General features: G+C 42.1%; 1 protein-coding gene across 1 annotated transcript in view; it reads left to right on the forward strand.

Annotated features, from left to right (window-relative positions):
* HHIPL1 (HHIP like 1) overlaps window positions 1–6823 on the forward strand; it is an 88574-nt gene extending 81751 nt beyond the window's left edge. The window contains exon 9 of the mRNA XM_027849279.1: window positions 6034–6823. Coding sequence (XP_027705080.1) covers window positions 6034–6620 — 587 coding nt within the window. The 3' untranslated portion in view covers window positions 6621–6823. The remainder of the gene's footprint in view (window positions 1–6033) is intronic.
* The last annotated feature ends 6604 nt before the right edge of the window (window positions 6824–13427 follow it).

A 13427-nucleotide genomic window follows, 5' to 3' on the forward strand; every position in this document is an offset into this window, starting at 1 on the left:
TTGTAACCACTTTGTGAACTAGATAATACAAAGATTATTCCATTTTATAGATGAGAAAACTGAAGTTTAAATTGGCAAAGTGACCTGCCACAAATACAAGAGCGAGACAGTCCCTAACTTCAAGGAGCTTGTTTCTTACAGGAGCTAGGTAGGATAAAATGGGTGGATGGTTGGATGCAACATGTTTACAGAAAATACATCTACAAAATAAACAGGGTCACTAACATTTGGGACAATTAGGAAAGGCCTCTTGAGGGAGGGCCCTTGAAAAGACCCTTGGAAATACCCAGGAGTTCCAAGAGATAGAGACGGCATTCCAGATGTGGGGGAAAGTCTGTGCAAAAGTATGGAGGTGAAAGATAGAATGTCATTTTTGTAGAACTGCAAATAGGTAGTTTGGTTTGGAGAGTTTGTAAGGGGAAACCTACTACCTCATCTTCAGGAAGGCTTCCCTCACCATTCTTAATTCCAGTGCCTTCCCTAGTAATGTGTAGTCAGACTGGAAAGCTACGCTGGAGCTAGATTATGAATGAATGAATGAATGAATGAAACACTTGTTGTTTACTATGTGCAAAGCACTGTGTTAAGTGCTAGGGATATAAATAGAAAAGTTAGGCAGCCCATCCTCTCAAAGAGCTCACGTTCTAAGGACAGAGACAACACATAGGAGCTTTTTGCTGCAAGTCAGACAGAAAAGTAGTCCTTAGGATGCACAGCAAAGCAGATGGTAATATATCTTCTCTGTTGTCAGTGCCATTGATAAAACTACATCCTTTGAACCATCTGATGGTGCAAGGGACTTTGATTGTGAGAACTTTTTTTTTTCTGAATGGCTTTACATGACAAACAAGAATGTGCATACCCTAAAGGGTATGGGGAACCAATGAAGAGTCTCTCAAGTATGATCTGATCTGTGCTTTAGGAATGTCAATTTGTCAGTCACTCAATAAACAGTTATTAAGGGCCTACTATGTGCCAGGCGCTGTGCTAAGCACTGAGGATACAAAAAGATGCAAAAGACGGTCTCTGCCCTCAAGGATTTAACAATCTAATGGGAGAGACAACAAGCAAAGAAATGTGTACAAGTCAGCCATATACCGGATAAATAAGATATAATTAAAAGAGGGAAGGCACTAGAACTAAGAGGGATTGGGAAAAGCTTCCTGGTAAAGATGGAATTTTAATTGGGACCTAAAGAAGCCAGTAGGCAGAGATGAATTTGACAACTGTGTGGAAAATAGATTGGAGAGGGGAGACATTGGGCATAGGGGGTTGTTGTGATGCTCAAATGAAATTTATACATACATGCAGACACACACACACAAATATACACATACATACACACATATATAATGTATATTATATATTTATTTTATATTATATATTTATAGAAATGTATATTTATATAAAATCAATTTGCAAACCTTAAAACAACGCATCAGCGTCAGTTTTTATTTTTATTATAAATATTATTCCCACTCCCTGTGCTGTCTTTCCCTGACCAGGTGAAGAAGGGCCCTGAGAGGGTGCATTGAATAAAAGGATATATCTGTAGGATCATAGATTTAGAGCTAGAAGACATGTCAGAGCTCAGTGAATTCCAACACCCTGCTCTCCCTCATTTACAGATGAGAAAACTGAGGGACAGAAGGGCTTAGTGACTTGCGCAGGGTCACACAGTTGCTAAGTGTCTGAGGCAGGAACTGAATTCGTCTTCCTCCAAGTCCAGGGAACTACACCAACTATCGGTCCTTGAACTTTTTGGTCTCAGGACCCCTTTACATGCTTAAAAAACGAGAACTCCCCCAAAGAGCTTTTGTTTATGTGGGTTATATCTATCAATAGTTAACTGTATTAGAAATAGAAATGTCTTCATTTTACTATGAAAATAGTTTTAACCTTGAAGAACTCCAGACCACATTTTGAGAACCATGCTGCCTCTCTGGTGGGTGGGGAGAAATGAGTAAATTCCCTTCCCTGTAATCCTTAAACATATTACATGGTCCCTTTATCCATCCTAAGGACTCCTTTCTCTTACCCTCTATTTTGGAAGCACCTGTGTAGTAGATAAAAGAGTCCTGTAAAAATGGGGATCATTCTACCTAGCTATACTACCTGCTTCCTGTGGTTGCCAGGAGGAAAGTGATTTTAAACTTTAAAGCACTCTAGGAAGGTGAGTAATTATTATAGTCCCAGTCATTTCTTAACTATCTGGGTAACCTTGGACAAGTGTGTTCCCTTGTCTAGATCTGTTTTTTCATGTCTAAAAGCAGGAGGGGGCTTTGTTAAATGCTCCCTAGAGTTTTTTCCACTTTTAAACTCCAAGGTTTTGACTTCTCTGGTGCCATGAGCTAGTTGTTGACATGTGCAGGACTAAGAAATGTGACCTCCTGACTCTTTGACTAGAGCTGTTTCCTCCACACCAGGCTGACCCCAGAGCCATGAAGGGTTGTCAGAAATCGAAATCTTTGCTGTCCTATGGAATTTCAAAGCTGTCTGGGGCAGGGGCAGTCGGGGGCAGGGAAGGCACAGAAAGGAAGTCCTCTCTGTTGACTGGGTTGTCATGGCAACCTGAGCTTCTCTCACACATTCCAGTGAAGGAGAAGGCCATGGGGAGAGATGCATTTGGGGTGCTTTTGAGTCTAGTACCTGGGAACAGGGAAATCAGGGAAAAGGAAGGGCTGTTCAGTTAGCAGAAGAGAGAAGATTAAAAAGTAATAGCATGGGCAGTATAGCTCAAGTGAAGGTGGAGGGCAGGGCAGGACAGGGAGAGTCAGATGCATTTTTTGTTGGCTGGCAGCGACCCTTGTCCTTCAGCTTGACTTTGTTTCCAGTCTTACCCTATCCCAACATAGGGAAAGAAGCAGGGAAAATGGGAGCAAAGTCTGCTGTCTCTTAGCTCCCCCTTGCTTGGCCTCAGGGAGGCCCTGTTTTCCCTTTCTGTTGGGGCGGTCCTGCCAGTGGATTTCTGAAGTTGTGGAGAAATGACGTGAGATTTCCTGGATATGGGCTAGCACACTATTATTACTCATCCTTCAGAACCCAGCTCAGACCCTTCTTCTTCAGTGAGGTTGCCACAGATACCCCCAACTGGAACGGATCCCTTCTAGCCCTGACCCCTTTATTCTTTTAAAACAATGTATTGATATCTTTTATTTTTTACATCAGGACATTTTCCTGATGTAGCTAGGTGGCTCAGTGGATAGAGTGTTGGGCCTAAAGCCAGGAATACTCATCTTCATGAATTCAAATCTGGCCTCAGACACTTTCTAGCCTTGTGACCCAAGGCAAGTCGTTTAACCCTGTTTGCCTCAGTTTCTTCATCTGCAAAATGAGCTAGAGAATAAAATGGCAAATCCCTAGTATCTTTGTCAAAAACAAACAAACAAACAAACAAAAACAAATGGGGTCAGGAAAACTGAGACCCAACTGAATATCAAATTTTCCCTTTGCCTTTCCCATTTTCCCCAATACCCCAAGATCACTGACAGAGGCTCCTCAATCCCATCTGCTAATTCTTTCAATACCCTAGGATTTCATTCATCCAAATCTGTTAACCTGGAATAACTGAGGGCAGCTCAGTGCTGTGTCACTGCCTTAGTTTTCCACTCCCTCTAATTATTGTCTTGCTCACGCTCCAGTCAGCATAGTAGCCCCAGTTACAGTATGATGGGTTAGCACACACACCGGTCCAGAGCTGCAGATTCTCACTAGATTTTTCTTCTGCTTGCAGAAGACTTGGAGGAGGAAAGGCTAATCTCCTTCTAAGGGCAACTGGCTACTTCCTTTAGCTCCCCAGATCAAGTGCCCTGCCTGTCTGAGCCTAGCGACACTGGTATCCTTGAGTCCATCCTTCCCTTTCCTCCCCTTCCCCCAACATGTACCCTCTGCCTTGATTCTCTATCTAAAGCTGTGCTTGAGTTCTGGTTTAGGGCAGTGGCTCCCAAAGTGTGGTCCAGGGACACCTGGGAGCCCCTGAGACCCTTTCAGGGGATCCATGAGCTTAAAACAATTTTCACAATAAAACTAATATGTCTTATGGTAAATATCAAGAGATGTAGCGCACATAACCAAGAGCTCTTTGGGATCTTCAATAATTTTTAAGAGTGTAAAGGGGCAAGAGGCTGGGGGAACAGCTAGGTGGCACAGTGGATAAAGAACCAGCCCTGGAATCAGAAGGACCTGAGTTCAAATCCAGCCTCAGACACTTACTAGCTGTGTGACCCTGGGCAAATCACTTAACCCCAATTGCCTCCCCCTCCAAAATAAAAAAAAAGAACACAAAGAGGTCCAGAGACCAAAACTTTTGAGAATTTCTGGTTTAGGGTATTGATCACTATTCTGGGCATCATTTTTTAGGAGGAACATTAAGAAGTTGGAATGTGGCCAGAGGCAGGTGGCAAGGATGTTAAGGAGGCTCATGATTTTGAGGAATTGGTATTTTTAGCTCAGGGAAGAGAAGTCTCAAGAGAGACAGAGTTGCCACCTTCGATTATTTTATGGGCTGTCGTATGGAAAAGAGATTAGACATTTTCTGAGTAATTCCCAGGAGACAAAATTAGAACCAATGGATTGAAATTATAGGGAAGAAACAAAGAGGTGACCTTCCCTGGGTCATGCACTTAGATTAAAAAATTAGACTTAAAAATACAGTTTTGGGGAGACATGGGTAGATAACAGTCCGTATGAAAAATATCTGAGATTTTTAATAGACTGTGAGCTAAAAATGTCAGCCATAATATGAATCAACAGAGTATTACTATAGCCTAAAAGTCTAATACTATCCTAGGTGGCATTTAGAGAGTCATAGTGTCCTAAATCTGGGAGGGAATGGTACTGTTACGGTCTGCCCTCCATGGGCCACATCTGGGAGGGCTGCATTCAGTTCTGTCCAGGACCTAGAGAAACTGGAGTGGGACCATAATAGGGTGACTGGGATGAACATCATGGAAAGACTGGTGGATTGAACTGTATGTAATCTTGAACCTAGAGAAGACTTAGTGAGGGAAATAAAGGCCTCAAGTAGTTAATAATAATAATAATAGTAATGATAACAATGATGATGATGATGACATTTTTATAGTGCTTGTTATGTGCCAGGCACTGTGCTAAATGCTTTATAATTGTTACCTTATTTAATCTTCACAACAACTCTGAGAGGTAGGTACTATTATTATCCCTATTTTATAGATGAGAAAACAGAGGTTAAGTAATTTGCTCAGGATCACACAGCTAGTGAGTTCTGGAGTCTGGTTGGAACTCAGGTCTTTTTGACTCCTGGTCCGGCCTGAGGGCAGAATTAATAGCAAAAGATGAAGAGTTTAAGAAAGGTAGCTTTAGTTTTGATATAATGAAAAAGAAAAAAAAGAAAAAAAAAGGGCAGCTTAGAGTACCGGTTCTAGAGTCAGGCGGACCTGAGTTCAGATCTGGCCTTAGACAGTTACTAGCTGTGCGACCCTGGGCAAGTCACTTAACCCTGATTGCCTCCAAAGGGGGAAAAAAGATATAATGAAAGACTTATAATTTAGAGTGGTATAAAATTGGAACAGGCACCTTGCAGGTCTCCAGGTGGAGAGTGCAGGACCACTTGCTGGAAATGTAGAGGGAGGGTCCCTGCTTCTAGTATGGGTTGAACTGGATGGCCTCTAAAATCCCTTCCAAATATGACATTTTGTGATTGTCGGAGAAGCAGGTATTATCTTATGGTGGAGGAGCAGTATAAATCTAGGGAGTCTAGTTTTCTGGATAAGTTTCTGTGTTTGTGTTACTCTGAATTTTGTGTATCACTGGGAAGAGTCTCATGTATTGGGCTGTGCTGTGAGCTGCTTGAGATCTTAGATATGGATTACCCCAAAGGGCTGGGCAGTGAGGATGCTGTTTCCAAGGCCAGCAACAGCTGAATTGATGAAATCTCCCGAGTCCTTCCATGCTTATTCTCTCAGAGAGGTCTATGTCAGAGGCTCTAGTACCCTGCCACCAAAGGCCAAAATTAGAGAGAAAGTTGCCTCTCACTATTCTCTTTCTTTTTTATAGAGTTCATCTCCCAAACCGTGACTGCTCGGCCTAAACCACGAACCACCACCAAGGCCCCACGACGGAGCAGCTCCACCGCAAGGCCCACACCTTCCACCCCAGACTGGGCCGAGCAGATTTTGCAACTTCTCCGAAGCCGCTCAGTGACCCCCACAACACCTATTTTGAGTCCAACTCGGAGGCCTTCTGGGAGGAGAAGTGGGAGGAGGAAAGGAAGGCCAACTACAGCCCCCACACCTCCCCGGAATGGCACTGTTCGATTGCTCAACCACCAATCCCCAGGTCGGGACCGGGGCCGAGTGGAAATCTATGTGGGCAGACGGTGGGGCACTGTCTGTGATGACATTTGGGACTCCAAGGCTGCAGCTGTAGTCTGCCGCCAGGTAGGCTTCCCCTATGCGGTCAAGGCAACCAAGAGGGCAGAATTTGGCGAGGGACACTCCCTGCCCATCCTCCTGGATGATGTTCGCTGCACAGGGCAGGAGAGAAACCTTCTAGAGTGTTCACATGCTGGGGTTGGCAAACACAACTGTGACCACAAGGAGGATGCAGGAGTGATATGCAGCCATCAAGACCCTGACCTATAGACTTATGTGGGTGGCTCTGGAGCATGATGCTAAGGGCATGATAGGGGCAGGAAGAGACGGGTTCTGGGGAGCCCATCTCTCTCCCCCACCAAGTGGCCTTGTGGGCTCCATTTTGCACTGTGCATGTGTACGATGTATATGTGTGCACACATGGGCACATGTGTGTATTCGATATCTTCCTTCCTTCCCTCCTTCCTCCCTCCCTCTTTCTTTCTTTCTCTTCCTTCCTTTTTCTTTCTTTCCTTTCCCTTCCTTTCCTTTCCTTCCTTTCTTCGTTTTTCTTCTTTCCTTTCCTTTTTCCTTTTCTTTTTTTATCTACTTTCTTTCCTTCTTCCTTCCTCTCTCCCTTTCCTTTTCTTTCTTTCTTTTCTTGTTCTTCCTTCCTTTCTTCCTTCTTTTCTTTTTCATCTTTCTTTTTCTTTCTTTCCTTTCTCTTCCTTTCCTTTCCTTCCTTTCTCTTCTTTCCTTTCCTTTTTCCTTTTCTTTTTTTACCTACTTTCTTTCCTTCTTCCTTCCTCTCTCCTTTTTTTTTCTTTTCTTGCTCTTCCTTCCTTTCTTCCTTCTTTTTTCATCTTTCTTTTTCTTTCCTTCTTTTCTCTCTCTTCCTTCCTTTTTCTTTCTTTCTTTCCTCCTCTTCTAAATACTCAGAGGAACAGCAAGGCAAAATTTGGAGAGTTAGTGCTCATTGCTCAGGTTTGTGCAGGTACAGAGTTAGAGTGACTTGTTTTCTTTGGCTATGTGATTAGAAGGCCAGTGTCTGGAGTGACAGCGATAAGGATCCTGATGTCTTCTGCCCTGTTTGTGCCATATGTGGGATATTGTGCTCAGCTCCATCCATTTTAGGAAGGATGGATCTAATCTATCAAACTAGAGTGAGAAAAGGGTGACAAGAATGGGAACTGGAGACCAGGCCAAATGAGGAACTGTTGAAATAACTGTAGGTGGTTAGTATGGAGAAGAAAAGACATGGGGAGGCATGATTGCTTTCTTCAAATATTTAAGGATCTATTATAAGAAAGAGGAAGAAGACAAGTTCTCTGTGACTCCAGAGCTTAGTGCACTGCCTGGAACACAGGCTTGCCGATTGTCTGAGTGTTGACAGACTCCAGAAAACAGAACTGAAAGTAATGGGTGTAAGTGCAGAAATGGCAATTTTGGTTCACTATCAAGATCATTTGGTTCAATATTAAGATAAATCCTGTTAATTGAAGCCATCCAACAATGGAATGGGGTGACTTCTGAGATAGTGAACTCCCCATAACTGGAGATGATTCGAACAGAGACTAGATAGGCATCTGTTAGGGATGCTGTAGAGGACCTTTAATTCAATTAAGCAAATCATTTGTTAAATGCCTGCTCTGCAGGGCACTGGGCTAAATATTGGAAATATGAGGACAAAAATGAACAGTCCCTGCTCTTAACATTCTATTGGAATTCTCACATTAGGTAGGAATCCTTGTTAGTCCTACAGTTCTTTGAATGTGACTCCCACATTCAAAAAGCTCTGATCAAGTATATGGAACCAGAAGTTACTGGGAACAAACTGGATTCCTCTCTGTGTCACCTCTCTGTGCCTCCATTTCCTCATCTGTAAAATGAGTGGATTGGTGTATAAAGTCCCTTCCAGATCTAAATCCTACAACCCTATAAATCAAGTAGCTCCAGGCCCTACCCATGAGCACTGACCAACTAAAGCAGTCATAACTTCATAGCTTAGAATGTAAACTCATTTCAAGTAGGTATTGTTTAGTAGGCACTTAATAAATACTTGCTGATTGGTCGATTGATTGACTGGTGGTTCTATGAGCTTCTTCTGTCCTGTGAGTGAAAGTTACCCATATGAGGTGGACTAAGTTTGGCAAAGAGGCAAGGGGGATGGTTTCTCTCTTCCCTAATACAGGCCCTTACCACACGAGTCATACTTTTTTTTTCTTTACCATTCCTGAAGTCTTAGATTCAGCTTCAGGAACTATTGGGTAGGACAAGCACTACAGGCAATCTGGAGTTGTTTTGTGATCTTGAGTACTTATTCAAGTATTATTCACTTAATCACTTCTCTAAACTCCATTTTCTCATCTTTCAAGTGAAAGAATTAGACTAAATGATATAACTCTAGCAGTCTATGACTCTATGATTCTGAGGTTGCAACCCACTCGATAGTCTATTTTATGATTCCAAGGCCCCCCTCTGACTGACATTCTAAAGTCCTACAGAGTATCAGAAAGGGGAGGGATTATTGGGTGAAGTGTTCCTACCTTAAATGCTGTATGAATAAGGGTCTGTGGGAGCTACTATACTTGTACTGTCCCCAGTGAACCAGCACCCCTTGGAATCCAGTTAATACATCAACAAATACTTATTAAGTACCTACTATGTAACAAGTGCTGGAGATAGAAATACAATAAATGAAACAATCCCTACTTGGAAGGAGATGAAATTCTAGTAGAGAAGATCTACTTACTCCAGGGAAAGGAGGAGAATAATCAGATTAACTTGAGAACCTGGCTTTTTGATGACAACTCCTCAGGTGTGCAATCATCATACAGGCTTCCTGAAATCTGCCATAGAACCATTGACTATTACCGATGAACAACATAACAACAATATAGTAAGCATGTACTGTATGCAAAATACTTTATAAGGTATTGGAGGAGATACAAAGTTTAGATAAAACTTGGCCCATGGCTACAAGGAACTAACATGTCTGGTAAGGGGATTAGAAGCATATCTATAGTTCGCACCTTCAGCTTTAAGGATCTGTAATTTGCGGGGGGTGTATTCCCTCTACCACTGTGGATCTCATTAATTGATGATTTTCATGAGTTGCCATGTCTAAAAATGCATTATTCTGTGATGAACCCAGTTCTTTGCCTCTCTGAAAATATATCATTACATGAAAATATATGCATTATATGCATCAGAAACCACAGTAGTATGTGAAATCCACATGGAAAAGGTCGTCTCTGTCTGGGGAATTAGGGAAGGCTTCAGAGAGAAGATAACATTTGAGATGGGCTTTAAAGGATGGGTAGGAATTTAACAAGCAAAGATAGAGAAGCCATTCTATGTGTGGGAAATAGCATGAAGACATGAAGGTGTGAGAGATTTATGTGTGTGTGGGTCTAGAGATTTGTCTCATTCTGCTAGAGCATGAGCCTACCTTGGACATCATTTAGCCAGCTGTCTACCTTTACAAAGGACGAAATTCAGCCCCAGAGAAAGGCAGTGACTTGCTCAAAGTTACACAGCAGATTCTAGCACCCAGGATTCCGGACTTTCAGGTTGCCCTCCTCCCCCAGAATATCCAGTCTAAGAAGACCCTGTCCAAATGAGTTTTACATCATATTTTGGCATCTTCTTAGGCCGGGAAACTGAGATGGGTCAATGAATTTCCCCAGGCTCTGATATGGCAGTCTGTCTGTGAGATTGTATAATTGGGCTGTGACCCCAACCAAATGTTTCCCCTTGTCTGAGGGTCCTGCCAACATTTGAGCTGCAGAGAACAGAATGTATTGTGGTCTGGGAAGGGATGTCATCTTTGCTGCCATATTGCAACATGCCCCTAATAAATGCCGAATGCCTGAATTTCTTTGTCTCTTATAGCTTCATTGGGTGCCTTGGTCCTTCTTCTTTGAAAGTATTATAAGCGGGACTAGTAGTAGGTGGCCATTCCATTCTCCATCTCAGAATTAGCTGCATGGATTGATGGACAGGACATTTTGGAGGTGTAGCACAAAACTGACAAAACTGTAAAAATATAAGATCATTACATTCTTGGAGTCCCTTATAGTGAGATCCTTAGACCATCCCTGTGTGGTAGGTAATACAGATATTCTTATCCCCATTTTACAGATGAGAAAAATTTGGCTTAGAAAGGGAAAGTGACTATATTCACACTGCTAGTAAAGGGTGGAGTCTAAACTCAAACCCAGATCTCTGACTCCAAAACCAGCATTCTTAGCACAATACCATGAAGGCTTTACAAATGGTAATGTATCATATGTAAAGCATCTTTTCACCTCCCTTTAGTAATGAATAGCTTCCATTTCCACGGTCCTTTACTGTTAACAAAGCATCTTCCTACATAATAATCCTGCAGTGTAGGCAGGGCAGAGATTATTATAGTTTATAGATGAAGAAAGTGAGGCTTGGAGAGATAAAATGCCTTGCCCAAGGTCACTCAGAGCTGAGATTCAAAACCCAGGGCTTCTGACTTTTTCTAGTGTTCTTTCCACTAACAATTCCTCATCCTCACCTCCAGTAACTAATGCCCTATTTGCCACCCTCTGGTTGCACAGAGACCCTTCCAATGTTATACCTATCCTCTGCTTTCTGTCCCCAGGTAGCACATGCTACTGACCTAATACCACCCAGATTCTCTGTCTTCCCATCCAATGGTCTTTCCACTCCTCTCTCCTGGATTTGTGGTCAAAGCAGCTAAATTCAAATTAACTGCTAGTGTGCCCTTGGGCAAGTCACTGCGGTATAGTGGAAAGCCCTGGATCTGAAGTCAGATTCAAATCTTACCTTTGCCTCTTCACATGCAGTGAAAATTTGTTAATGAGGTATTAAATGAAGCATGCTACATAAAAGATTTTAGGTGTTGTTGAGCTGTTTCTGTTGTGTCCAACTCTTTTGTGACTCATTTGGTGTTTTCTTGGCAAAGATACTGGAGTGGTTTACCATTTCCTTCTCCACTAAGTGTGACTAGTTTTAAGTAACTTTTCAGATATGTTATTGAACTTGTCGTGACTAAGTTTGAAGTAGAAAGCACTGTTATATTTTCAGTTTTATAATTCCTATTTGGTCCTATATCTGACACACCCTTAATCAGTTTCACATTCATTTCCCAATCCGTGTCATGCTTTTTAAGCCTTTCAGATATTTATTTTTACTGTTGTAAAGTGATGTCACTTGAAATTTTGTTACTGAAATAAACATCTAATTTGATTTGATTATAAGAGCTAAGTGTGACCTTTGGCAAGTCATTTAACCTTCCTCAGTGGGCCTCATCTGTAAAAATCTAAGGATGTTGGACTAGTTGACCTGTCATATTCCTTCCAGTTCAAGATCTGTGATCTTGAGTGCTGGCCTGGGAGACTGAGTATTTCGATTTGTGATGAAGTATTTGCCAGTACAGTTGTCCCTTCCACATCACAGGGGTTGGGACTGTGGCATCCTACCACAAACTGGAAAATTCACATAAAAATTTTTGATCCTCCCTTTGTACTAGAGAAGAAGTCTGAATTATTATGGCATTAAAAGATAAAATATGGTGACATCATATAATACTATATATATCTATATCTATATATATATGTTATGCATTTCAGGTTTCTAAACCTTTTTTGTGTCATCTGTTGGCCTTTCCATGTTGTGTGCAACTTCCGAAAAACTTCCCCCAAATTCCCATTTAATTTCGTGTGCTGACACATGATATATTGAAACCTCAATGGGGAAAGTCACAATGTGAAAGAGATAACTATAGTTCTAAACAAATTCATAGATGTCCTTGGGAAGATAAAGCTTTGACCTGGAATTAAGATGCTTGTTCACAGCAATGGGGGAGGGTCATACTTACAGAGTTTTAGGATGGGTGACCCAAGGTTGGTTTGGAACAGTCTTCCCAAAAAACTTGTGTCTTGTGAAAGGATTTCAAGCAATGTATGTGGGATGATAGTGCTTGGATCTTAGAGCTCTGGCAAAGAGGTCAATTCAAGCCTGTGAGATGGTGTGGAAAAAATATCCAAAGAAAGAGTGAGAGTCTGAGAGGGAAAAGAGTAGAGAAGATATGCTTAATTATAGAGAGAGCTTGGAACATAGAGTAGGTGTGTTCAAAAACATGATACAAGCAGGCATCCTCTGAAGGAGAAATTGCTTTCAGTTCAGTCATTTTCCAGTCATGTCCAATTCTGCGCTATCCCATTTGGGGTTTTCTTGGCAAAGATATTGGACTGGTTTGTCACTTCCTTCTCCAGCTCATTTTACAGATGAGGAAACTGAGGCTAACAGGGTTAAGTGACTTGCCCAGGGTTGCACAGTCAGTACATGTCTGAGGCCAGAGTTGAACTCAGGAAGATGAGTCTTTATGATTCCAGGCCAGCACTCTATCCATTGCACCACTTAGCTGCCCCCAAATTGCTAAATGGGGTTTAGGTATGACTTTAACTTTGACTCATTAGGTGACAGGGAGGCAGGTTCAGCTCAACATAGAGAAGAATTTCCAAGCAGCCCTGACCTTCAATGAAATGGGCCTCCTCAGGAGGAGCAGGGAGAAGCGTGTTTGTTCAAGCAGCCTTTGAATAGTGACTTGTTAAGGATGCAGTTCAGATTCCTACATCAGCAGGAGGTTAGACCAGATGACCTCTGAGGACATTTCCAACTCTATTGTTTTGTGATTCTGTAAGTCCCCTGGATAGCAATAATAATAATAAAAAAAAACTCTGATAGGACTGAATTCGAGCCGTTGCCTCAGTTTCTTAATCTTTAAAACGAGAATGGATGACACTGGCTTCTTCAGGCTCACAAGATCATCAGGATCGAAGAAGATCATGAATATGTAAATGATTTGTGAGATGGAAAGCATTGCATAAAATCTGCTTCAAATTAGAAGGCTGCATGGCATAGTCCAAGGATTGCAGGGTTTGGAGTTAGAGGGCCTGGATTCGAATTTGAGCTCTGCAGCTTCCTTATTGTATTACCTTGAGGAGGCCACAGTCTCCATGGGCCCCGTGCTACCTCTGGAAAATGGGAACTTTTACTAGAGCACAAGTTCTTAGCCTTTTTTTGAGTCATAAACTCCTTTGA

This window comes from Vombatus ursinus, unplaced genomic scaffold (genome assembly GCF_900497805.2).
Source record: "Vombatus ursinus unplaced genomic scaffold, bare-nosed wombat genome assembly UNPS02007284.1, whole genome shotgun sequence".
NCBI lineage: Eukaryota > Metazoa > Chordata > Mammalia > Diprotodontia > Vombatidae > Vombatus > Vombatus ursinus.